The following is a 25806-nucleotide window of genomic DNA, read 5'->3' as shown; positions in this document are numbered from 1 at the left end:
AAAAGGATCCATTATTTCAATATCCTTTCTTATTAATGACCTTAGAAGTAACACCAATTTTTAGCAGTGATCCTAGAAATCTTCAATAGCCATTCATCAAAGTAGGAAACCCTCAATCACACTGCAAAACCATCTATTGGGCTACTTACCATTGACAACCCACCTGCGCCAGGCAGATACTGTTTCTGACATAGTCTTTTTTTCCAACTTTTATTTTAAGTTCAGGGGTACATGTGCAGGGTGTGCAGGTTTGTTCCATAGGTAAACATGTGCCATGGTGGTTTGCTGCACAGATCAGTGTCAGGCCTCTGAGCCCAAGTCAAGCCATCGTATATGCCCAGATGGCCTGAAATAACTGAAGAATCACAAAAGAAGTGAAAATGCCCTGCCCCGCCTTAACTGATGACATTCCACCACAAAAGAAGTGAAAATGGCCGGTCCTTGCCTTAAGCGATGACATTATCTTGTGCCAGGCTCATCCTGGCTCAAAAAGTTCCCGCACTAGCACCTTGTGACCCCCACTCCTGCCCGCCAGAGAACAACACCCCTTTGACTGGAATTTTCCTTTACCTACCCAAATCCTATAAAATGGCCCCACCTTTATCTCCCTTCGCTGACTCTCTTTTCGGACTCAGCCCACCTGCACCCAGGTGATTAAAAAGCTTTATTGCTCACCCAAAGCCTGTTTGGTGGTCTCTTCACACGGACACACATGACAATCATCCCATCACCTAGGTATTAAGCCCAGCACCCATTAGCTATTCTTCCTGATGCTCTCCCTCCTCCCATCCTCCGACAGGCCCCAGTGTGTGATGTTCCCTGTAACATGTCTATGTGCTCTTGTTCAGCTCCCACTTGTAAGTGAGAACAGGCAGTGTTTGGTTTTCTGTTCCTGTGTTAGTTTGCTGAGGATAATGGCTTCCAGCTCCATTCATGTTCCTACAAAGGACATGATCTCGTTCTTTTTATGGCTGTGTAGTATTCCATGGTGTATATGTACCATGTTTTCTTTATCCGTCTATCATTGATGAGCATTTAGGTTGGTTCTATGTCTTTGCTATCATGGATAGTACTGCAGTGAACAGGTGCCTGCATGTGTCTTTATAATAGAATGATTTATATTCCTTTGGGTATATACACAGTAATGGGATTGCTGGGTACAATGGTATTTCTGCCTCTAAAACCACCTTACAGTGCAGGCACCATGTTTCCATACTCCCCATAGAAAGTGAACTCATGTCTTCCTCTGACTCCGAAGCTAGTGCTCTTCCACCACACTGGGAGTTGCAGCCTTGCCAGGCCCCCCGGTAATAAACGCTTTGCAGGTCTACATCCCCTCGCCACTGCAGCACAAAGCAGCTTCAGACGTTACATAAGTGAACAAGGGCGGCTGTGTTCCAGCGAAACTTTATTTATGGACACTGAAATTTGGATTTCATATCAGTTTTATGTGTCATGAACTATTCTCTTTCGAGAGTAGGGTGACTGCAAGCTACAAGAATGGATTGTACTCAGGTAAGGCACACCCTAAATGCCGTGGGCTGATCACCATCCATCATACACACATAACACACTTTCACATGTGCCCAATACATTTGTAAAATAAAAAAATATATATATAAAGAATATCAGGGTTTCTTCGTGCTGTAACATAGGTTCTGCTGCAGGTGGTGCCTTGAAATTAGTCCCTATATCTCATCAACCATTAATTCCTAAAGCATCGACTTGCGACTAGGAATGTGCTAATTGCAAATAACCTGCGTGCAGGTCCTTGGAGTGAACACTTCCGCCTGTGGTGAGCAGGATGTGCTCCGGAATCACACTCCCTAATCCTGAGACCTGTGTATTTCTCGCCATATATGCAGAGCAGAATTTGCAGACACAGTGAAGCCACAGATGCTAAGATGGGCCTGGGTAATTCTGGGTGATCTGGGTGGGCCCAGCGTCATCACACAACGCCTTAAAAGCAGGCGACTTTCTCTGGCTGGAAACAGAGAACCGTGGAGCAGAAAGGGAAGTCAGAAAGAGCCCAAGTGTGACTCTGAATCAGGCTTTGAAAGAGAGAAGCCACATCATGGCGGAGCTCTGAAGCTCAGGGCTCTTGGGCAGAGACTTAAGAGAGGCCTTGGGAGGTCAGGGTGGGTCCTCCTGCTGCCAGCAAGGACAGGGAACCTCAGGGAGCTGGATTCTGCCCACAACCCCAGCAAGGCTGATGAGGATGCTCCCAGAGCCTCTGGGGGGAACTCAGCCCACTGTATTTTGATTTCAGCCTCATGAAACCCAGAGCAGAGGGATCCAATGAGCCTACCTGGAGGTCTGCCAGAGAGACCATGAGATCAGAAATCTGCATTCTGTAAGACGCTAAGGACCTGTAAGAACATGAAACTATAACACACACCTGAAGCTTTTCATCCAAACTTCTCAACAACCAAGAAGAGCTATCGACACTACCAAAGTGAAAGGCGTGGTCGGGGAGGTGCTAAGAGGTTTGGGCTCAGGGGGCAATGACCCTTGACAGCTTCCCAAAGCAAAGACTTGCAACATCTTTTGTGCACGGTTCGCAAGCCCAGGACACGTAACCCGAATTCCAGGGAAGAGCCCCCGTGCTGGTCTGTTTCTCTGGAAACACCCATTCTTTTCCCTCCAGCAGATGGTCCTGGGCCCCAAGCATTTATCCTAGTAACATCAAACTGCTCTTGTTTCACAGCAGATCCAGCCCAGGCAGCAGCCCCCACAGGCCAAGTTTAATTAAAGCCTTCTCTGAATCCCCGCTTGAGGCTTTTCTGCCAATGACCCTGCAGCTAAATGCTTGGGTGTGTTAAGGTCAGATCCCTGGCATGGTTTTCAAAACACGTGTACTATGAGCCAGGAGTAGAAGGAAGAGAACTGATGTCTCTAAGCATCAACTCTAAGCTCCGTATTTGTTCTGGTGTCTCCCGTACTCCAAGCCTTCGAGTCGCACATGATTATACCCATTGCTAAGAAGCTCAGAGACGGGGCGGAGGCTCTCGCCCAGTGGCATTCAGCTAATGAACAGGGAGCGGGACGGGCTGTGAATGCAGATGAGTTGGACCCCAGGCCTGTGCTGTCTGAATCCACAGGCCCTCTCACTGTATTATGGAAAAAAAAACAGTGTTGATATGAGTTCTAAATTTCTCTTCAAAGAATCAATATGTCAGTATGTTCAATTCTTTGCCTTCTACTTTTAAACTTAACTTCCTCATAAAGCAACTTTTTTGATCACCTGCTCGGCCCCGACTCATTCTCCACCCTGACTCATTCCGATTTCCTGCTCTGCCATAACCATTTATCCCACCAAACCACTCACCCCATCACTCTCTTTAAATTAGCCAGTCGGAATTAGTTTAGCCTGTGCTGTCTAACCCTAGCCAATAGGGGAATCCCACGGCAGCAGGGGCCACGTGATCAGGAGTAAGAACCCCTTCCCCTCCCTTGTCCAGGTGTGCGCTCACCACTGCTCCATCTGTGAGGGCACACCCTTCTATAGAAGTGCATTGTCTTGCTGAGAAGAAAAAAAAAAATTATATTCAAGTGCTGTTTCTTTTGCGGCACCGAAACTTTATTTATAACAACAGTAAAGGCAGCTTCATCTCCCCAAATATTGTAAAATTTATTATCTGTGTTCTCCCAATGTCTTAGCCTATTTGTGTTGCTTTGAAGGAATGCCTAAGGCTGGACAACTCATAAAGAAAACGGGTTTACTTGGCTTACGGCTCTGCAGGCTGTACGGACAGCACGGCACTAGTATATGCTTCCAGCGAGGGCCTCAGGCTGCTTCCACTCGTGGTGGGAGGTGAGGGGAGCTGGCCTGCAGACACCACAGGGCAGGAGAGGAAGCGTGGGACGGGGCGCCAGGCTCTTCCTAGCAAGCAGCTCTCACCGGACTAACAGAGCAAGCACCGCCTCAACACCTCCAGAAGGGCACCAAGCTATTCACGAGGGATCCGCCCCCATGACCCAGACTCCTCCCACTGGGCCCCACCTCCAATACGGGGGATCAGATTTCACCATGAGGTTTTGGGGGACAAACATCCAAACCATAGAGGCCTCCAGGCCACAGCACAGGCCCAACCAGTGTCTGCTATGAAAAGGGCCGTGACATTTCTGCCATTTCTGTTCATAAAATAGCCAAGGTCTAGGCAAGAAAGGAGGGAGCCATGCAACCTCAGCTGAGGCCACCAGCTCACCAGCTCACAGCGTTCAGATGGCCTGTGGCAGCTGCTTCTGAGCCCACTGCTACAACCCCTCCCATTGCCTGCTCAAGGGAGCCCTTAAATACATTCTCTGCTGTGGCTGAGACCAGACCCAGGGTCAGCTCTGATGTTTAAGGAACATGCTAAAGCTTTGCCTGCAAATTTCAACTTAATCACCGCAAATGAGGAGCATTATCATGAGTTACAGCAAGGCGATGAGGCAATGACTGTCTAAAACAGAATCATGAAATTTCATGCAGTCAAGTCGTGCTCACACTGTTTTTTCCTTTGGGATTAGCCTTAAAATAAGAAAAGGCATGACCAGGCAAGTCTAGGAAGCACAGGAAAGAGAGCCCTTCCTCTGACAAGCAGGGAAGGCTGTGCTGATGGCAGAGTTACTCCCTCATAAAGAAGAAAACCTTCAGGGACTTTGTCATCACTGTCGATAAGTTCCGAAGAAGCCTTTGGCCAAAAGTATGAGATTTATGGTGAAATAATAGAAGTGGTTTGCTCAAGTTTGGGACAAAACTAGAGTGAGCTTGAGCAGGGACTCTGAGCAGCCCAAGGTCAACTGCACAAGACCCCGGCCACCACCAACTGTTGGTATATGTTTACATTTAGTTCTACGTTGTGACTCTTCTTTTGAATATAGGTTTACTTCACCATGGCCTTAGTTCTTTAGATTTTTTTTTTTTTTTTTGAGACAGGGTCTCACTCTGTCATCCAGGCTGGAGTACAGTGGCGTGATCTTGGCTCATTGCAACCTCCACCCCAACCCCATCCTGGGCTCAAGCAATTCTCCCACATCAGCCTCCCAAGTAGCTGGGAGCACAGGCACGCACCACCATGCCTGGCTATTTTTTTGTATTTTTGTTGCCCAGGCTGGTCTCAAACTCCTCAACTCAAGCAATCCACCCATCTCGGCCTCCCAAAGTGCTGGGATTACAAGCATGAGCCACCGTGCCCAGCCTCTTTAGATTTTTCTTTAAAAAAGACCAAAGTCACATGATTTGAAACCAAGCAGAGCAGAGACTGGGGTCCAGAAGGCTGAGCTGCCTCTGGGGCCCCTCCAGGTGTTTGGGCCACACCCGGTACCAACACAGTTCGACAGCACAAAGTGGTATCTGCCACCATCTACCCTCTGTCACCTTCCAAGTGTCGAACGTTCATTGCATTACTGAAATTCATCTCTGTCACCCTATTCTTTTGGCAAAGCCAACCTTAAAGATAGCAAGGTATTTAAAACCACACTCCAGCTCACCCAGGAGTCAGAAATCCAGTATTCAGAAATGGATCTCTTGCTCCCCAGAAGCCAGCCAAGGTCCCATAGTACTTGAGTGCCAGCTCAGAGAGAATGTATAGAGAGAGGCCTGAGGTAGAGACGGAACTTTCCAGAGATTGGCTGTGCCTGTATGATGTCACAAGGGTTGCAGGGAGATAGAAGTAAGAGGGGGAACAGTCCCTACCCGGAGAAGCTAAGCAGGCCTTTGCAAAACACTCACACACGGCCTGAAGCCAAGCTTGGTCCCTGCTGGTCCCAGGGCCCTTCCCTGCCCCTAACAAAGCTGCCTCCACTGGCCTGGGCCTGAAACCCCCACCTTCCTGGTCTGGCCAGTAACCTGAGTTAAAATTTTATCTCTAGATGTCACCTATTCACTCATCATTATTAATTCGGAAAACACTGAGCACACCCAGCAGTGGGTCCTGACCTACTAGAGAAGACAGGGGCCCTTGGGAGAGTTTGGCGAGGGCCCTCCGCCCCAGAAAACAGCAAACACACAAAATTGTCATGGAATTTAAAGAAGCCCACAAATGCTTAAGAAAGGACACCTTGCCAAGCGGATGCTACGCCGTGGCATACAAAACAACACACGCCCCCCGCCTTCCAAGGTCCCACTGTCTACGGAAGAACTTTCCATGCAGAAAGAAACATCTGAGCCTGGCTTCAAGGTGCAGTAACAGACGTTGCCTTGCCACAGCCACCCTGCGGGCAAGCTCTCCACTCCGCAGATGAATCAGCGGAGCCCTGGAGGCAGGAAAGCCACCGGAGGTCAGCTGTGCAGGGAGGCTGAGGTCACCTGTGCAGGGAGGGGCTGAGGTCACCTGTGCAGGGAGGGGCTGAGGTCACCTGTGCAGGTGGGGCTGAGGTCACCTGTGCAGGGAGGAGCTGAGGTCACCTGCAGGGGGCTAGGTCAGGGGCTGCAGGGAAGCTTGAGGTCAGCCCTGTGCAGGGAGGCTTGAGGTCAGTTGTGCAGGAGGGGGCCAGGTCAGCTGTGCAGGATGGGGCTGAGCTGGAAGCAGAATGCCAGCCCAGCAGGTGGCAGGCACAGGGGCTCCAGGAAGACAACCTGCTCCCAGGGAGACCCATCACCCACAGGCTCCTTCTGTCCTTCCTGGCTTTTCTTTCCCCAGGGCCTGACCTGGCCTTCTCCTCCTGAGCTCCAGCTTTCCCAGAGGAAAGCAAAGCCATTTGAAAGGCCGGCTCAAGGCCACCTCCGGGAACCCCGCCCCCAACCCCAACCTGCCGCCCAGCTGTAGTTAGGACGCGTCCGGCGCCTGTTGTCTGATCTCAGCTCCCCCAGCCTTCGAGTCCATGTTTACACATCTGTCTCCCCATCCAGATAAAATTCGTTAAGAACAGAACCACATCCTACGCTGCCTTCCGTAGCTGACTGTATTTTAATGAATTAACGCATGTGGCCTCGTCTCTGGCAGTTCTTGTCACCGGTGACCTCCCTGCCACAGCAGCGCAGCGACCCGCTCGCTGCCTCGGATCAGTCACAAAGCTCACGGTGCGGAGAACAGAAGGGCCAATTTTTTTCCTTGTGGTTTCACTAAGCCTAGGCTGTGGCACAGATAAAGCCATGGCACCCTGACCCCTGCCCTCCACACCCTGACCTCTGCCCTCTACACCGAGCTGGCTCCTACAATCTAATGCGCTTCCAAATCAGCTAGGAGCTGGTTAAAGTGCAGATTCTGAGGCTGAAGATCTGAGATACGGCCTGAGGCTTGAGATTTCTCTAAGCTCCAGGGCGATGCTGGGGCTGCTGGGCCTTAGCCAGAGGTTGGGCACAGGGCTCTGCCACTAGCTGCCCCATCTGACATGGCAGCCACTAGCTATGCTAAATTCAATACTACTCTAACACTAAAATCAATTTAATTTAGTGAAGTTAAAATTTGGATACTTTGTCTCATGAGCTAAGTTTCTGGTACCCAAGAGCCACATGCGGCACTGGCGACAGGCTGGGCTGCACAGCTACGGAAATTTCCATCGTGGCACAGCAGACGTCCTGTGGACCCATCTGTGGGGTGGGAGGAGAACAAGAGCTGGCAGAGAGGTGGTCCCGGAGCAGGGGCCTGAGCCAGACATGAGGCTGTTCTTGGAGTTCTGTAGGGGCTTCAACACTCCCGCCTTGGTCCTGCCAAGACATGAGGATTCTCCTGGAAAGGGCTGGAGTGCCCTCAGAGGGATGCCGCCATCCACCGCCTCGCCGGGCTCCCAGGAGGCAAGGAGATCAGCCTGCAGTGATGGCTGACCCGTGGCATACAAAACCACACATGCCCCCCGCCTTCCAGGTGCGGGCTCCCTGGATGGGCTCCTCCAACCCCTGTGCAGCCCCTGGCTGAAGCGGATGTCCCGCTCACTAGGTAGGGACCTGATGTTGGGGAAATGTCCGCTCTTCAGGCACAACAACCTCGCACCTCTTCCCCCCGCCCCATTCCAGTGGGAGCTCGCTGGCTCTGCTGATCGCAGGCCACCCAACGCCCCGCCGGAGTGGGCGACAGGCTTTGCAGCGCTCCCACAGAAGCACAGGGGCAGCACTCAGGGGCAGGGCTCGGGGCTTGTCTTCTGGCCCCAGTTGCAAGAGGCTAGTGGTTTCCTTAATGCTGTCCCTTTAATTAGGCAAATACTTAAAACTTGTCATTCTAAGGCTGGGCACAGTGGGCCATGCTTATAATCCCAGCACTTTGGAAGGCTGAGACGGGAGGATCTCTTGAGCCCAGGGGTTTGAAACCAACCTGGGCAACACAGTGAGACCCCCATCTCTGAAAAAAAAATTTCATTAGCCAAGCATGGTGACACACAGCTGTAGTCCCAGCTACTTGGGAGGCTGAGGTGGGAGGATCGCTGGAGCCCAGGAGTTCAAGGCTACAATGAGCTGTTATTGCACCACTGCTCTGCAGCCTGGGCAGCAGAGTGAGACGCTGCCCCAAAAAACAAACAAACAAACTAGTCATTCCTTTGATAGTCACATGAGCTGTGCATGTTTTCCACGTTGCCCACCCTCATACAACACTCTTGGGACACACGTGCCAGCCTGGGCAGGGTGACTTCAAGGTGCTGGGCCCTGTCCACCTGCATCCATGCCCGATTCTTCTCCCCGAATGTGGGTGGAGCCCAGTGGCTCACTTCTAGTGAATAGGACACAGCAAAGGTGATGGATGTCACTTCCCAGGAAGCCTCTGACTTACGTCTTGACTCCCCCCCACCGCCCCCGCCTTTTCTCCTGTATTGCCCTGAAGGAGTGGCTGTCGGTGCAAGCTGCCCTGCAGAGAGGCCAGCAGCCAGCGCAGAGCTGACCCCACCAGTGACCTGGGGAGCGCATGAGGAAGCAGATCCTGTCCGCAGAGGGAGGAGAGCAGCCCACGGACACCTCGAGTGCAGGCTGAGAGAAGGTCCAGGGAGCGCCTCAGGCACTGACCACAGACGCAGGGAAGTCACGGATGCTGCTTTACGCCTCTAACTCGTGCTAGCTTGCTGTTCCACATTACACAGCCAATGCAAAGTGCTTCTTATCCATGGCAACCTTTGCCTGAAAACAGTCATGCGGTCCTCTTTCTGCGCCTTCCAGGCAGAGCTGCAAATGCCCTGTCTGTGACACGACCCCAGGGAAATGGGGCATGAAGTCCAGAACTGACTGAGAATGCGTTTCTTCCACTCAGCTGAATGGAATCACACAGAAAAGACAGTCACGTTTCCTGCGCGCCCGAGGGTTCACTAAGAGTCACACGCACTGACTGTGTCACCCCAGAGCTGCTGGCAGTGTCTGGCTCGTGACAAGCGCTCAGGGAGTGTGTCTCGAGCTCTTCAGCTTCCATCAGACAATAACCTGAATATGTGGGTCGGACGAACTAGCTTTCATCTAGAAAAAGCACAATGCTAAGGATCGAGTTTGGGCAACCTCCTAGATGGCCCCAGCCATCCTCACCTCCTGGCACTCACACGGTGGTAAAGCCCTCCCATGCTGAGCAGGGCCACCCAGTGCAACCAGCAGGGCCTTACAGAAATGACAGAGTGTGGTTCCGAGGCTGCGCCATCAAAGCCGCTGCAGCCATTGCTTTTCCTCCCGTGTGGGGGATGCAGCCACAGCCACAGTCCACCACCTCTCCTCACGCCCACACCTCCTTGCAGTGTGACTTTGCAGCTTCTCCCATCAAGGACTTTTGGATCACTCACATGGAGGGAAGCCAGCTGCCTTGTCATAGGGTCATTCAGCAGCCCTCTAGAGAGGCCCACGTGGCAGGATCCAAGCCCTCCTGCCAACAGCAGCAGTAACTCGCAGGCACGTGAGCCGACCACCTCGGAAGCTGGTCCTCTGGCCCAGTCAAGCCTTCAGATGATACTGTGGCACCAGCAGATGTCTTGAGTGTAATCTCTTGAGGCTCCTTGAGACAGAACCACCCAGCCAAGCTGCTCCCATGTTACTGGGCCACAGAAACTATGCAAGCTAAGATCTATTAATCGTGGGATAATTCGTTACACACCCATAGATGATGAACCCAGGCAGGAAAGCCTGATGGGGGATGAGGGATGAGAAAGGCTTAGAATAAGACTGAGGGCTGCAGCGCAGGGGTAGCAGGAGTGGGAAAGATACACAGGATATGTTGGAATAGGCTTGGCCGTCACCAGTCTTCCCTCAGCTCTGCCACACACCATCATGGCCCACGGGATGAGGGAAATGAGGTGACCTTGACGTCATCAAGGATGAGCAGAGCATCTTGGTATGGCCTGGCAGCACCCTCGTGGTACTTGAGCCCAAGAGCAATGCCAGAAACTGTCTTCTTGACACCCACTGGTGCCACAATCTCCCAACTAACCCTGATGGAATTTTTTTAGCAAAAGGACCTACCCCAGCTCACTGCCTGGCACACCTTCAGGGAAACAGGCAAGGGCTGGATCGTAGCTGGCAGGAGGCAGGTCCACTTGGGCCACCAGGCCTTCAGTTTAACACATGCCCAGTCCTTGCCGATCACCTGAAAGCCCTTCCCTCTTCTCCCCAAATCCTGCCACAATGGATGTCTGTCCTGATTCTGGCCACATCTGAACTTCCTTCACACAAGTGGCAAACTGCAGATGTGGCCACAGTCCCTCACACCCCTGTACAGTGGAACTCCACAGCTTCTCCCGTCCTGGGCAGAGTCTATTTCCTGACCCCCTGGGCTCACCTCATGACCGACTTTGGGCACAGAAGGAGACAGAGTGATGCTCCAGCTCTGAGCTGAGGCTTCAGGGGGCCCCGTGTGCACCCACTCTTGCTTTTTGAAGCAGCACCAAAATGCTCCCAGCCTGCAGACATGCTCAGGCCAGTTACTTGAGGTGAGAATCTGCAGGCTGCAGTCAGGCCTCCTGGCTGAGGCACTGGAGACCAGCCACCCCACCAGCTACCCAGAGACACCAGAGTGAGCCCAGCCAAGACCACAAGAACTGCCCAGCTTAGCTCAGTCCAAATTGCTGACTACAGAGTTAAGATTAATGGTTAAATGGATGATTATTATTTAAAATCACAAAGTTTTGGCCAGGCGTGGTGACTCACACCTGTAATCCTAGCGTTTTGGGATGCCGAGCCAGGCCAATTGCCTGAACTCAGGAGTTCAAGACCAGCCTTGGAAACACAGTGAAACCCCATCTCTACTAAAATACAAAAAATTAGCCAGGCGTGTGGCACACATCTGTAGTCCCAGCTACTCGGGAGGCTGAGGCAGGAGAATCACTTGAACCAGGATGTTGCAGTGAGCTGAGATCAGGCCACTGCACTCCAGCCTGGTAAACAGAGCAAGACTCCATCTCCAAAAAAACAAAACAAAACAAAATCACGAAGTTTTGAGGCAGTTTGTTACACAGCAAAGGCTAACTGATACACGATGTTTGGGGTAGCTCCATCCTTAAGAAACACATTTTCTTCCCATAGAAATGGAAAAATATGTGCTTTTCCCAGCCTCCTTTGTATCTAAGGCATGGATGCACACAAGGCTTCCATGTATAATTGTGCAGATTGTAGCTCTGTGAATAGTGGCTCTGGATTTGTGCAGTGCACAACCTGTGCAGGCCCACAAAATGGCCCGGAGCTCTAGGTACCAGACAGACCGGCCCCCAGGCTCTGCATAGGAAGCTAGAGAAATGCAAACACAGCAGCACAGTCGCTTCCACAGCAACAGCCGGCAGCCTAGCAACCAACTGCCTCTGCTGCCAGCAGCGGAGGGGCCCTTGCAGGCGGTGGTCGGCCGCATGATCCATGGGCTTTGTTCCCTTCCACACGCACCGAGGCAGAGCTCCGGGCCTCCCAGAATTCCTGCGAGCTCCCAAAACGCTTTCAACAAATTCCCTTTGTGCTTAAATTAGCCAGACTGCGATTTTCCTGCTTGCAACTAAGAAACGTGTGGGTTCTTGGTTCAGAACTGCTGAACTGAGCCGGGTTGTGTCTGGTGACTCAGCCCTCACCGGCCACAGACCCCGATGGGCGCACAGGGGGAAGCGAGAGGCACGATGTCCATGCCAGTGACCTTGAGTTGCCCTCTGCAGCGTGGGCAGAGCGCGAGAGCAGTTTCAGGCCTAAAAGAGGAGGAACGTCCAGATGAATGGCTGCCCGTGAATAAGGACGATTGAGACCCACGAGACATCTGTCAGGGACCTGGGCCTGCCCCTGACGAAACGCCGGGCATGGTTCCCGCCTCCCGGGCTGATGGAGCTCTGCATGGGGTGGGCCCAGCCTCCACCTGGAGCTCGTCTTTGCCATCAACGGCCAGAGTGACCTTTCTCCTGACTGCTCTTTTGGTCGTCAGGTCTATGTGGCTGCTGTCACCACAGGGGCAAACTGTGGGTGTCACTGAGGATGAGAACTCACGCGGAGCGAGGCCGGGTGCTTTCTGAAGAGTCTGACACCTCGGCCTCTGCCTCCTGCTCCCGCCTGCTCTTTGTTCTTTCTATGCCTCTAACTCGTCTCCCCTCCTACCTCATGCACACACACGCGCATGCACACACACGCGCATGCACACACACGTGCATGCACACACATGCGCGCGCACACACGCATACCCCTCATCCAAAAGAATTCCTGCAAGCATCCACGGCCTGAGCGCGCTCCTTGGCTCTGCAAACCTCCCCGCGCCTGTGGGGGCGCCGCCGTCCTCGCCCTCCTGTCCCACTAGATGGCAGTATGGAGCCGCGGACCCGCAGCCAGCGCCAGGCAGCCCCAGGCTGCGTCTCCCGCTCATCCATCTCCGCCCACGCTTGAGAGAGGGCGCTGAGAAATCCGTGCGTGCCAGCTTTCCGGTCATGCCTCAATGCAGCACCTAATAAATCCCGGCTCTCTCCTGAACCAAACCGTTTCCCTCCTACTTTGCAGATCAGATTCTGCAGTCTACACAATAGGTCCCCTCCTCGAAAGTTATGGAAATTAAATCAGGGCAACGGTTCTGACTTCACGCCGTTTATGGCCCCTCACGTTTGCTTTAAAGCAAGCATAATCCTACACTGCTGAATTAACCAGGGACAAAGAAAGGCCCCGCGCGCCTTCACTGTGCCTGCTGTTAACACAGACTCCCCTCCATGAAGGCCGGTGGAGGGGCTGCGGGGTGGGGACTGCGTGGCAGTGGGTACCCACATGTGAAGGGTAGTGTGGAGGCACAGAGGTGTTTGTGTGCAAGCTCCTCGCCTGTATGGGGAGGAAACTAAACCCCAGACAGGTGCGGGACGCCGCAGGAGCAGAGCATCTGGAAGGGAGGTGCACGCACTGCTGACCCCCACAGAACTACAGGGCAGGCAGCTCCCAGGGCCCTCACGTTCACCAGGCCGAGGGGCCTCAAGGTGCTGCTGGGGCTGGAGCTGCATCTGCCCCCTTGCCCAGGCCTCGCCAAGCTTCCACCCAGCAGAAACCATGCTGTGCCGTTCCTCTTACCCACTAGCCAGCAGAAGGTGCTCAGCATTGGCCCTGGCAGCCCCGTGGATGCCACTCCAGCCCCCAGGACGAGCAGTGGGAGCTCCCACAGGAACCTGGAGCAGGGCTTTGCTAATTCCCTAAACTCCAGAACCCAGAGAGGGTTCCCTCCTACAGGAGGTGTCCTGGCTTGCTCTGCCCTCTCAGCCAGCCCTGCCCTCTGCCCTTCCAATTGAGGGCACTGTGCGGCCAGTGCCAAATGGCTCTTGTTTTCTGGCAGAATCGGGCATAAGAAAGGAGAAAGGGACGAAGACCCACAGACGGCTCCGTGCCTTTCAGGGCACTAATGCATCACGTCCAGTTCGTGACAGAGGGAATTTGGAAGATGCCTTAGGTGGTGCTGAGCAGCTGTGGCTGGGGAAGCGACGGGCAGCAGGCCCTCAAATCTTGTTTCACCAACCTTGCTTCATTGTAGCTCAGACGAGGAAAAACACCGATTCCCAGCCAGGGCCACCGTCTGTGGCGTCTGCTCGGTCTCCCCGTGTCTGTGTGGGTTGTCTCTGGGCACTCTGGTTTCCTCCGTGTCCACACACGCGCACGTGAGTCCCTGGCATGTCTGCATGGTCCCTGTGTGAGTGCAGGTGTGCTGCTCTGCGATGGGACAGCGTCCTCCCCAGGGCTGGAGCCTACCCTGCACCCTGAGCTGCCAGCTCAGGCTTGGGCCACCTACACCCCTGAACCAGAACCACTGGGTAACACGGATCTTATTTCTATTAATCTTTCTTAAATGTATGTGTAGACCACATTTACTTCAGTATTTCATATTAAAACTGTTTGGGGTCTTTTTTCAAAGTCTGGTGATGACCCTGTGACCAGAATGACGCCCTAGGCACTTCAGTCTTGCTCCTCAACGCGCCCATTGTGGAACTGGTTTCATTAGACGCCACTTCACCTAAGCCTGCAATTTCCAAGAACCTGTCTATGACGTGTGTTGCCGTTTCTATGAACCCGTCTATGGTGAGGACGTACTGTCCTGGGCTATGTTCACCGCTGCCTTGCACCCGGGCTTCTCTACGGGGCCAGGTACTCAGCACTCAACACCCAGAACTCTGCCATGCCGACCGCTCTGCACACATCGTGTCGTGTAATCCTCACAAGGCCGCAGTGGGAGGTATGAAAATCATTCACTCAACCAATGAGGAAACCGAGGCTTAGGACGTTTCAGTAACTTCGTGAAGATCACACTGTCACCTGAAGGCATGTCCTACCCTGGGACACAGCGGGTCGTGTGGTGCGCTGGCGGAAGAGGCGGCCGTCTGCCCAAGTGGATTTGCAAGAGGACAGGGGGTGGTACTGGAGCAGAGAATGGGGGGTGGTAGACAGCCCACGGCCCTGTGCACACATGGACAAAGATGCTGCGCGCAGCCCTATGGGAGTGGAAGCCCAGCTGGCAGGCCTTCCCTGCAGCCAGGAGTCCGCACATGGAAGCAGGGTCTCCACCCACTCTGTGGGCAGCACCCCAGACCCTGCAGGATCCCAAAGGCCAGCTGTTCCTCCAGGACTGGTGGCCCTGGGGCAGCCAGGGAGGCGTTGTGGGCAGTGGATGCCGCCGTGCAGGTGAGGAAGAGCCGGCCAGCCTCACATGCACAGAGCCGACACCCTATGTGTGCACGAGAGCTTTGCCAGCGTCAGGAGCGTCTTGGCTCCCCCAGCCTAGGCAGAGCAGCCGCGAGCATGTGAAAGCCTCATTAAAGACAGATGGGAGATATGCTTTCCTGTTTGACTGGGAGACGTGTCAGGAAGAAGCCACTCCACATAATGAATACGACTCATCCATTAAAATAATCACCTCTGCTCCTTGATGGGGGGTAGAAATGGAAAAGAGGACAAACCTCTCTAGGCCAAAGAGCTCTCCTCCACCCATCCTGAGGGCCCCGACTCGTCACTAGCAGAGGAGTGGGAGAGGCTGGCAGGGCTGCCGGGCTCCCTGGAGCTGCTGCCCCCAGGATGCCCACTGCCCATTGCCCGCACACCTGCCCACTGCACCGTCATCAGCAGAGCCTGGCCTCTCCTCTCCTGCCTGTAACTCCCAGGTCCAGACTTGGCCTTGGATCTGTTATCAAATGTGTAAGTGCCGCCGTTCAACTCCCAGGTCTGTTTCTCCCCCACGGATAAGGTCTCACTGGCACACGTCAAGGCACATTCAGGGAGCCTGACCGCAGCTGAGTTGCAAGAGTGAAGGCTGAGACAACACTAGCGTCCATCAGTAGAGGATGCATTAGTGACCCCCAGGGGCATCAGGAGAGGGTGGGTGAGTGACCCCCAGGGGCCACACTCTGGAATACTCTGCCTCAGGATGGGAGGAGCAGGCAGGCCCCATAGGCAGCATGGGAATTGCCCCAAGACAGGTTGCTGATGAAGAAGGCAGGGTGAGAAAGAATGCCCACCCCCGACCCATTCTCCAGGTCCGTTTAATCACATGTGTGGGTGTGGGTGTGGGTGTGTGTGTGTGTGTGTGTGTGTGTGTGCATGCTCTTGGAAAAGGCCTAGAAAGACTGACCCTCAACTAGAGCAAAGTTGAAGAAAAGGAGATTTTAACTTCTTAGACATATGTGTGTGTCGCGTTGAACATATTACAAATTACATTCACATGGTCCCATGTCATCACACGCACAACCCCTGCAGCCTGTCTGGGGCCCTATATTTCAAGGCCACCTCAGTGAACCAGCGAGTTCGGAGGCAATAGAGGGATGAGGGATGCGGGGGCTGAGGGAGCGGCTCTGCATCCTCAAGGGGATGATGGACAGCAGAGCACAGCCTGTGAGACCAGAAGCGGGACCACTGAGGACTTGCTCATTCAGTGAGATGACCTGCTCAGTGACGGCTCTCCCCACACACAGCCTGCCCCCAAACACACACACACAGCAGCATCCCCCAATTCCTCAGCTACACTCCAGGCATCGGTGGAACTGCCACACAGAAAACCATGGGTCTGACAGAGTCAGAAACGGAGAAATGTTCAAACTGACTGCTTAGTAAATAAATGCATGGGTGAGCAGATAGAGGGGTGAGCTAATGGCTGCAGTAACTTGTAAGCACCAGAAGGATATACGCACCAGTAGGAAGACTCCATCTCTCACACAGAGTCTGCGCCAATGAAGCAAAAGCCTGGCCGCTCTGACGGGCTCCCTTCCAGCAGGCGAGGCAGCGGCACCTGCTTCTCTGGCTGTATATCATTCCCTGGAACCTGCTCCCTGAGATAAGGCGCTCCTCTTCCCATCCAACCAAACCAGGGACCGCTCAGGTCCGGAATAAACGTGTTTGCTATGTCCTTCCAGTGAGACGAGAATTAAATTCAAGGAGATATCAAGAAATTCCTGTCAAGAACTGTGAAGGGTCTGAGATTTTACCCTACTTACAGCCCCAGGTACATGGGTGCTGGCTGAAGACATGAGACTTCTGGGTCAGAGACAAAGGACTTTGTTACTTACATCAACAGCTGTGGCCAGGGTATTGGCATTTCTACACCAGTATCCTGGGCTCCACCCCCTTCAGGGGTTCAGGAAGAAGGCAGGCAGCACCTGCACATGCAGTGGGTCTGTTACAGGGAGGACCCTTGAGCCTAGGGCACCCGGTTCTTCTCTAGCAGGTAGTACACATGCCTGCACTCTTTCCTGGAGGGAGACATCATCTTTATCACGCTGGACAGTAACCATGCCTGCCCGTTGTCACAGAACGAGACGCTCTATTTTCCAAGGCTGCAGGCAAACCTGCCCTTTTCTCCAGTGGGGAGACAAGGAAGGGAGACACTACCTTTATCTTCGAAAGGCATTTCACTCTGCAAACAACCAGAATAGATAACCTAGAACAAAGGGCCACCGGGGCCTCCCTCGCAGGATGTGCACAAATACACCAGCCCCTGGGAGCCGGCTCCACGGCTCCCTCTCGCCCCACAATACCAGCTGGGATGGAATGTGCGTGTTCGTGTGTTCTATTTTAAAAATGAAGATATTTGTTATTTTTATTGGTATTCTGAAATACAAAAAAAAAAAACAACAACAACAACTGAGGTACTGTGGCGGGCAGCTTCTGAACTGACCCCCAGTGGTCCCTACCCCCGGTATGTATTCACCCCCACACAGGGGCTGCACCCAGTGCCTCGCCGCGAGCTGGTGGAGCACCGCAGAGGGAAGGCACGTGCTGTGGTTTGCTGTTGGGCCTCTCCAGACCTCATGTTGAAATGTGACCCTCAGTGGTGGAGGTGGGGCCTGATAGGTGGTGTTTGGGTTGGGGGCGGAACCCTCATGAGTGTCTTGGGTGCCGTCCTCAGTCTTCATCCCAGTGAGTGAGTTCTCATTCTGTTCCTTCCCTAAACTGATTGATTGTGCAGAACAGCCCGGCACCTCCCTCTCTCTCTTTGTGGCTTCCCTCTCCCCATGTGATCTCTGTGAGTGCCGGCTCTCCCTCCCTCTCCACTGAGGGTGGACACAGCCTAAGGCCTCACCAGGAGCAGATGCTGGCACCATGCTTCCAGTGCTGCCTGCAGAACCGTGAGCCAAATAAACCTCTTTCTTGATCTGCTGCCCAACCTTGGGTTTTCCTTTATGGCAATGCAAATGGATGCAGACAGCAGGACATGTCCAGGTGAGCTGAGGAAAGGCTGCGGCTTCTCTCTTCAGCTCTTCTCCTGGGCTGCTCTGAGGAAGGTGCTGTCGTGTTGTGGGCAGCCCAGGGGAAGGGCCCCTGTGACAGGGAACTGCGGGAGCTTGTGACCCACAGCTGGTGGGAAACTGGGGCCCTCTGTCCGACAACTCAGGAGTACCTGAGTTCTGCCCAAACTGCAGGAGGAATGACCTTGGTTTCAGCTTGGGAGAGGCCCCAAAGTAGAGGACCGAGCTAAGCCCTGTGCAGATTTCTGATCTGGGAGGTAATCAATCTTTCTTAGGCCACTGAGTTTTGGGGTAATTTCTTAGGCAGCAATAGATAACTCATACAAGCTGGGTGTGGTGGCTCCTGCCTGTAGTCCCAGCTCTTCAGGAGGCCGAGCTGGGAGGATCGCTTGAGCCCAGGAGTTCAAGGCCAGCCTGGGCCACATAACAAGACCTCACCTCTACAAAAATTAATTAAAATAAAAGAGATAATTAATAGAGCTATTGAAAAAATTAAGAGAACAAAATGACTCCACACATGTAGTAGTACAGTTTGGAGAATATTTTGGTGGCGTTTTCCTGAAATCTGGGTTTGAAGCAAAGCAAAATTGTTTTTACATGGATAATAGTGTGAAGGAACCTATATTTTAATATAATTTACAGAAGCATTAGTCAAAGTGAAGTGAGTTCTTTTCCATATAGAAATTAAAAGGTAGTAATTCAAGACCCCATTGCCACCATTTGGACTTAACTACTGCACTACTGAAAGATTTTATTGTACAGCTTGGACAAAGGCACGAGATTTATGGAAGTGCAATTCTGGGTAATAATTACATGATGACATTGGGGCTACAAGACGGTAACGAAACTCCGCTTCCTCAGAGACAGCACCCCAGGGGCACTTTCTTTTCCTCTTACACACAGGCCGTTCTCTCCGTTTACACAACAGCCCTCTACTCAGTGAGCCTCCGCCCTTCACAGAGGGACACCTCCCTGGCTGGCACCATGGTCTGGGCTCTGGCCCTGCCAACCCTGCGGGGACACGTGGGGCCCCCAATGGGCAGCCCCAGCCCGAGGCTCATATGCGGAGGCTCACAGGCTCTCCCGGCGGCCAGCCCCAGCCCGAGGCTCACATGCTCTCCTTGTCGAACTCACACATGAAGTACATGGTGGTGTGACAGGCCACGTCGTTCCAGCCGCCCGAGGCCACCATCTCCACGCAGTCCTCCTCGTCGTAGGCGTTGTTCGGCTCGCCGCTGCGCCACTTGTTGAAGGTCCGCATGGGGGAGCGGTCGGAGTACACGAAGGCGCCCTCCCTCTCCAGGTCGTTGATGCCGATGAAGACACGTGCCAGGCCGGCCTGCGCCAGGTATGCGGCCATCAGGCCATTGGCAGCCTCGTCCTTGGGCATGCCCAGCGTGCCTCCTCGGCCCTGGCAGGACAGCTGGGCATCCGCATAGCGCTTCTCCTCCTTCACCAGCAGGTAGATCTTGCTGTCCGTCTCGCGCACACCAGCGACAGCTGTGGGGAAGGGCAGGGCTGAAAAGCGAGCACTTGCATCTCTGCAACAAACTTAAGGCACAGCCATGTGCAGCAGGGGCTGGCGGGGCAGCAGGGGACGGCAGGGCAGCAGGGGATGGCAGCAAGGGATGGCAGGGCAGCAGGGCCAGCAGGGCAGCAGGGGACGGCAGGGGCCGGCAGGGCAGTAGGGGCTGGCGGGGCAGCAGGAGCCAACAGGGCAGCAGGGGCTGGCAGAGAACCAGGAGCCAACAGGGCAGCAGGGCCAGCAGGGCAGCAGGGGATGGCAGGGCAGCAGGGGACGGCAGGGCACCAGGAGCCAACAGGGCAGCAGGGCCAGCAGGGCAGCAGGGGACGGCAGGGCAGCAGGGGACGGCACGGCAGCAGGGGACGGCAGCAAGGGATGGCAGGGCAGCAGGGGATGGCAGGGCAGCAAGGGACTGCAGGGCAGGCGTGGCCACTGCAGAGCCCTTGCTGGGGGTCTTTGGACGGGGCCAGGAGGTGGGAGGGAGGGAGGGAGGGTGGCGCCGGGAGCCACATACCGTTCTTGATGAACTTGAGCTCGCTGGTCAGCTGAGAGACCTGGTTGTCCATCTCCCCGATGGCCTTGCGCAGCTGGCTGCATTCACATGGGAGGCCTGCAGGGGCCGGGCCGGTGCGTTACAAAGGCTGGACGAGGACTCGGGCTCGGAAGAGAGGCGAGGACCCCTCCCCAGAAATACGCATTTTACTCAACAAACATGCCCCACGGGCCTTCGAGGCCGCAATATCCATCTCCCCCTTCATCCAAAAGGTAGGCGGAGCAGGGAAAGACCTCGACAGGAGCAGAGGGAGGGCAGACGTGTGTATTTCAAACCTCGCCCTCTGTAGAGGGAGGGAAGAGAAATGGAGGTGCAGGGGTGGGAAGCAGCCCAGGGCAGGGTTGGGACCCAGGGAAGCAGGTCAGGCTGAGGGTGTGCAGTGAGAAAAGGTAGAACATCTGGCAGCAGTCCTCCATGGCCTGGGGGCACTGCAGGGCTGAGGGGGGCTGAGGGGAGCTGAAGGCGGCAGCAGCAGCAGCAGCATCCACTGTGCAGAGCTCTCGAGGTGGTGGGGCCGTTCCATCCCTAGCCGAGTACAGGAGGTGGAATCGCCAACACGCAGGTGCCTGTGACATGTCAGGTGGGGAGTAGGGGCCAGGGCAGAGCTGGGCATCGTGGGCATACACCGGGCGTGAGGGACGGCTCAGGGAGGGAGGACAGGGCAGCATCACCAGGAGCACCTGGAGGCCGCGGATGGGGCCTGGGAGGAAGCGAGGCGTGCGGGTGGGCTTTGCGCCTTTTCCCACAGTTTCCACTGTGCGGTCTCAGCCCACCCTGCAGTCTGGTACATCCTGCAGAAGTTCAATCCCATCTTCCTGGACGTCGGCAATCATGTAGAGCCCAAACCACCCACCTCGCCCTCATATGTGAGACCCCCCGATTCACATTTGCACATTTGAAACTTGATCTTTCTTGGGGTTTGCCTTGGTTTTGGGATTTTTTTAGTGGAAGTTTTATCTAAGATACATTTTTTAAAAATATATTTTGTCTTCGAGCTCCCTGAGGTTGGAGGTAACAGAGGCTTTCTGGAGAGACCCCTGTCAGGGGAGGTGGATGGATTCCTTTCCTCATAACCTCCAAACTCTCTGACCACGGTAGGCCTGATGGCAGCAGCTCGGCCCCAGGACGTCCCCTCTTCTTGCCCTGCCCTCACCTGCCTCCGGGTCCTCCTGTCTCCCAGAGGCTTTGTCCAGGCCCCTCAGATTGGCTGAGTGCCTGGAGATGCCCTGAGCGGATGGTGCTCGGCCACTCAGTGACACTGATGTCAGCGCACTCGTATGGAACAAAGTCACGCAGGCAAGGACACCTCCCGAACAGCTGTTCCTCCTCATCTCTGTGATGCGGGAGGAGCTTTTAAAACAAGAACTTTTATTCAGAAATCTAGCCCCTTTGTTTTCCCCCCTAGTTTCCAAGGGTCAGATCCTTCTCGGAGAGCACCTTCTGAATGTGCTGTGAAGCGAGTGACATCACGGAGACACAGCGTGTCTCGGGGAGAAAGGCTGGCTCCAGCGAGCAGACGCCTGCAGAAGGGACGCTCCCCGCCACCCCCGTGAACACACTGAACGCACTGAATTCTCTTCCAAGGCCCAGCTGTTGAGCTTCTTGGTTGAGGGAAGAGGGGAAGGTTGGAGTCTGACTGAAAGAATATTCTAGTTACTTAAACACTGTATCTTCCACCTAATTTAGTATCTCTTAAGCATCTTTTGTGGTCAATAAAAAAGGACTGGAGGGCACAGAGCCATCAGGATGTTATTTCAGGAATTCAGCTCGAAAGCAATGAGGCCTGAATGAGGGAGAGGGTGGGGTGAGGGCTTAAATAACCCTGGGCTTGGAGGCGCGAAGCGAAGGAAGATTAGAGGACGCCTGACATTGTCATGGGGCATGAGTGAGCAGCTTGGGAGTTGGTGGGGGGGGACGGGTGTACAGTGTGGAATGGGCACGGGGTTGGTGTCCACTGTGGATGTGACATATGGTGGAAACACTGGATGTACATAAAAGCCCAGTGGATAAAAGAAGGAAGGGAAAGATGGTGGGGGAAACAGGGATGGTGTGGATGGCATGGTGGGAAATGGGACGATGGTGGAAATGGATGCATGGTGGGTTCACTGTGGGATGTACCTGGCGTGGTGCCCACCGGGATGCACGCGGCGGGTGGGTGCCCACCGTGGGATGCACGGGCTGGGTGGGTGCCCACTGTGGGATGTAATGCGGGATGGTGGTGCCCACCGGGATGTAATGCGGGCGGTGGGTGCCCACCGTGGGATGTATCGCGGATGGTGGTGCCCACTGTGGGATGTACCGCATGGTGGGTGCCCACCAGGGACCGGATCTACGGGCGGGTGGGTGCCCGGCCAGGATCTACGTGGTGGAACCCGTGGATCTACGTGGTGGGTGGGTGTCCGCTGTGGGATCTACGTTGTGGGTGGGTGCCCACTGTGGGATGTGAGGGGGGTGGGCGTGCAGTGTGGGATGTACGTGGCGGATGAGTGTCCAGTGTGGTAATCCAGGGTGTGAGGGAAGGGCTCCAGTGAGACAGATGAGGACCATGAGACCCCCAGTGGAGATGCCCACCAGACATGGGTCCTTTGGGGCTTGACCTCATGAGGGCCACCGTGTAGGGGTATGGAGGTGAGGGCTGTACCAGGGCTCAGAGGAGGTCACCATTCTGGGGAGGGAGCAGAAGAGCTACAGAAGGAGTTTTGGGAGAAAGATAGCAGAGTGGGGGGGGAGGCGTGTGAAGGCGGGCAGAGGGCAGGGACAGAGGACAGGACACAACGTGTCCTGGTGACTTGGCAGCAGGAAGCAGGTGCCCCACAGGGAAGCCACGTCCACCTAGGCTGAATCTGAGCTCCCTGGGTCCTCCGAGGGGAGCCATGTCAGTGGAGCACCATTGTGGGAGTCGGATGCAAGGACATCTGAAACCAGGGAAAGAGCCACAAAGTCCAGATGTGCTTTCTGAGAAGTCTGGCGGTAGGAGGAGACCCCTAGTGCCCACAGAGGCGAAGAAGTGGAGAATGCTCATCCTAGGACCGGTGTCACTGAGCCCAGCTACACACACAGACAGAATAACACAGTGGACAGGCAGATGACACTCCTAAGAGGTCATTAACATTCAGGTAGAAGGAAATCAAACACTGCAGCATCTCTGAGAGCATCACTGACACGGGGACCACATGGCCGGCGTATGCGCTCTGTTCCCCAGCCTACTGCAGTTCCATTTAATGATCTACATTGTTTTCCCAAGTGCAATTTTTAATACATTATATGAAAAATCCTGGACCCTTTATGCCATACCTGGTTCTCCATTAGGACCAGGGGGTCCTATGTCACCAGAATCTCCTTTCTCACCTGAAAATGAAAAACAAGGTCCAAGTCACCAGGCAGAGGTGGACGTGTTCTTTGAGTTAAAAACAACAAGACTGAAAATGTGACTTGTCTCGTGGATTTCTCCCAGGCCACCCTGTTGTTGTGAAGTACCAGAGCTCCATTCTGCAGGTAATTCCTGCTTCCGGCACTATTTATGTGATACGAACCGTATACATGTCATGGGGTGACAGGGATTATCGGGTGATCATTCTTTAAGTCAGTTCTGGAAAATCCAGGATATCCGATGGAATACTCTGCATACATCGCCTCATGAATCCCTGGTGCCATGAGTGAGCCGCCACTCCCCCCAACAGCCGACACGCCTCTCACAACAGCAGGAAAATCCAGATCGAGCATGATGGGAGCGCCGAGCGCCGCGCGGGCCTGAGAGCTCATCTAATCCAAGAGTCAGCGCACTCCTTCCTGTCCCAGCTCAAGGTCCTTCCTGTCCCTGCTCGCGGCAGCCCGGTGTCCTGGAGGGCCCAGACGCCAGAAGCCCTGGGCTCCATCCTGGCCTGGACCCAACCTCCAGTTAGATGAGACAAGCCACCTCACCACCCTGCCCCTCAGCTTTTCTCAACGTACAAAACAAGGGGGTTGAACAAAATGATGGCAATAGGGCTTTCTAGCTGCTCTAAAATTAAGTCATGTGACTTAATAGAAATAAATTCTAATGCATTCTCTTTATTCTCACAGAGAACCCCAAATGCCTCTGCAAAGAGACTTGTGTAGATTCCGATTCCATTCGCACAAGGAGGGAAGCAGTTCCGCAGCCTCCACCCACCCAATTCCTTTGTGTTCCTTTATCAGCATCGGGAGCTTGGAAATGAAAGCACAGCTGGATCAGAACCCAGGATGACAATCTCAGACACAAGGCAAATCAAATAAGCAAAGCCAAACAAGGCCAGCCTGGACCAGCTGCCCCTTAGGAGTCACCAGAATCTGCCCAGAGCACACACCGCATGGTAAACGTATACACATCCCTATGTGTGAGTCAATACGCAACGTGGTGTTATTCACAAAAGCAACAGGTGGAAAGAACCCACGTGTCCACCGACAGGTGAATGGATAACAGTTGTGGTCCATCCGTATGGTGGAATATTATTCCCTAAAAAGGCAGGGCATTCTGACCCACGCTACCCACAGGTGAACCTTGAAAACACTACACCAAGTGAAATCAACTAGAAGGACAAACATTGTTATCATTCCACATATGTGAAATATCCAGAATAGGCCAATTCAGCGACAGAAAGCAGATTGGAGGTTACCGGGGCTGGGGGTGGAAGAACGGGGAGCCATTGCCTAGTGGGAACAGAGTTTCTCTTTGGAGAGATGAAAAGGGTTTGGAAATCGTGGTAATGCCTGTACACCATTGCAAATGTACTTAATGTCCCTGAATTGTACACTTAAAATACTTAAAATGGCAAGTCTGGGGATATAAGTATTTTGCCATGATGTTATTTGGGTTTGTGAAGCCCACGCCTCCCTCCAGATCCCATGATTCTCTGTGTGTTCTTCACTGGATTGGCCGTGGCAGGGAAGGTTTTCTCTCTCACAGGTTTTCCAGGAGGCCCACAGCTGAGCTGGGCCCCTCCCCACCGCTCTCCTGGCCACAGAGCCCTTTCTACCAGGTACGGGCTGGGCTAGGGGGAGGTCCGTGACCATGGATCAGAACAAACCATGAGAACCCCCTCACAGCTCAAACTCCAGACCGTAGCCTCTTGGTACCTGAGCCAACCTGCTCTGAGGCAGATGAATGAAGTAGAAGAAGCTGGCCCCGGAACTGGACAGACCACAGCAGACTCCCTCCACCGCTGGTGCTCAGGGCAGCTCAGCCGCATTGCTACACCATGCAGGACCCCAAGGAGACTTCACGAGTCCATACGTGCAGAGCTCAGGGACGGCCAGCTCCTTGCCCTCCCACCGGCTCCGTCCCCTAGAGCCCAGCATACACCTGGAACAAGCCAAGCGCTCCAAAGACATCCACTGACCAGATGGTGGGGGGTGAGCGGGGCATAGGAACAGCACCTTCTGAGCAACCCCTTGGCTGTCCTGGCCTCAGTCTCTCATCATGGGAGGCACAGCTGATCTGCCCGCCTTACCAAGGCTGTGCAGGCAAATGCAGCAGCGGAGACGGTGCAATCAGAACCCGCAGGTGTAGCCTGAACCCAGGTGTTGGCACCATAGTTGCTGCTCACACCTGCTGCTGCCATCCCACACCCTGTGCTCACCAAGAATCATCCCATCACCTCGAAATGCCTGAGACCCGAGCTGGGGGAACAGACGCGGTGCCTCCTGAGCAGGGTCCGTCCGCACCTTATGT

General features: G+C 54.1%; 2 protein-coding genes across 4 annotated transcripts in view; both read right to left on the bottom strand.

Annotated features, from left to right (window-relative positions):
* ALLC (allantoicase) overlaps nt 1-5575 on the bottom strand; it is a 43903-nt gene extending 38328 nt beyond the window's left edge. The window contains exon 1 of the mRNA XM_003908233.4: nt 5476-5575. The gene's annotated coding sequence lies outside the window, so the exon portion shown is untranslated. The remainder of the gene's footprint in view (nt 1-5475) is intronic.
* A 13183-nt stretch (nt 5576-18758) lies between these two features.
* COLEC11 (collectin subfamily member 11) overlaps nt 18759-25806 on the bottom strand; it is a 49598-nt gene continuing 42550 nt past the window's right edge. For all 3 annotated transcript variants that reach the window (XM_009183630.4, XM_003908229.5, XM_009183632.4), the window contains 3 exons: nt 23412-23465; nt 20079-20174; nt 18759-19539 (listed from right to left, as the gene is read on the bottom strand). In XM_009183630.4, the coding sequence (XP_009181894.1) occupies nt 19148-19539; nt 20079-20174; nt 23412-23465 (542 nt within the window). In that variant the 3' untranslated portion in view covers nt 18759-19147. The remainder of the gene's footprint in view (nt 19540-20078; nt 20175-23411; nt 23466-25806) is intronic.

The sequence above is a fragment of the Papio anubis genome, chromosome 14 (assembly GCF_008728515.1).
Source record: "Papio anubis isolate 15944 chromosome 14, Panubis1.0, whole genome shotgun sequence".
Classification (NCBI taxonomy): Eukaryota; Metazoa; Chordata; class Mammalia; order Primates; family Cercopithecidae; genus Papio; species Papio anubis.
This window is presented reverse-complemented; position numbering and strand designations above follow the sequence as displayed.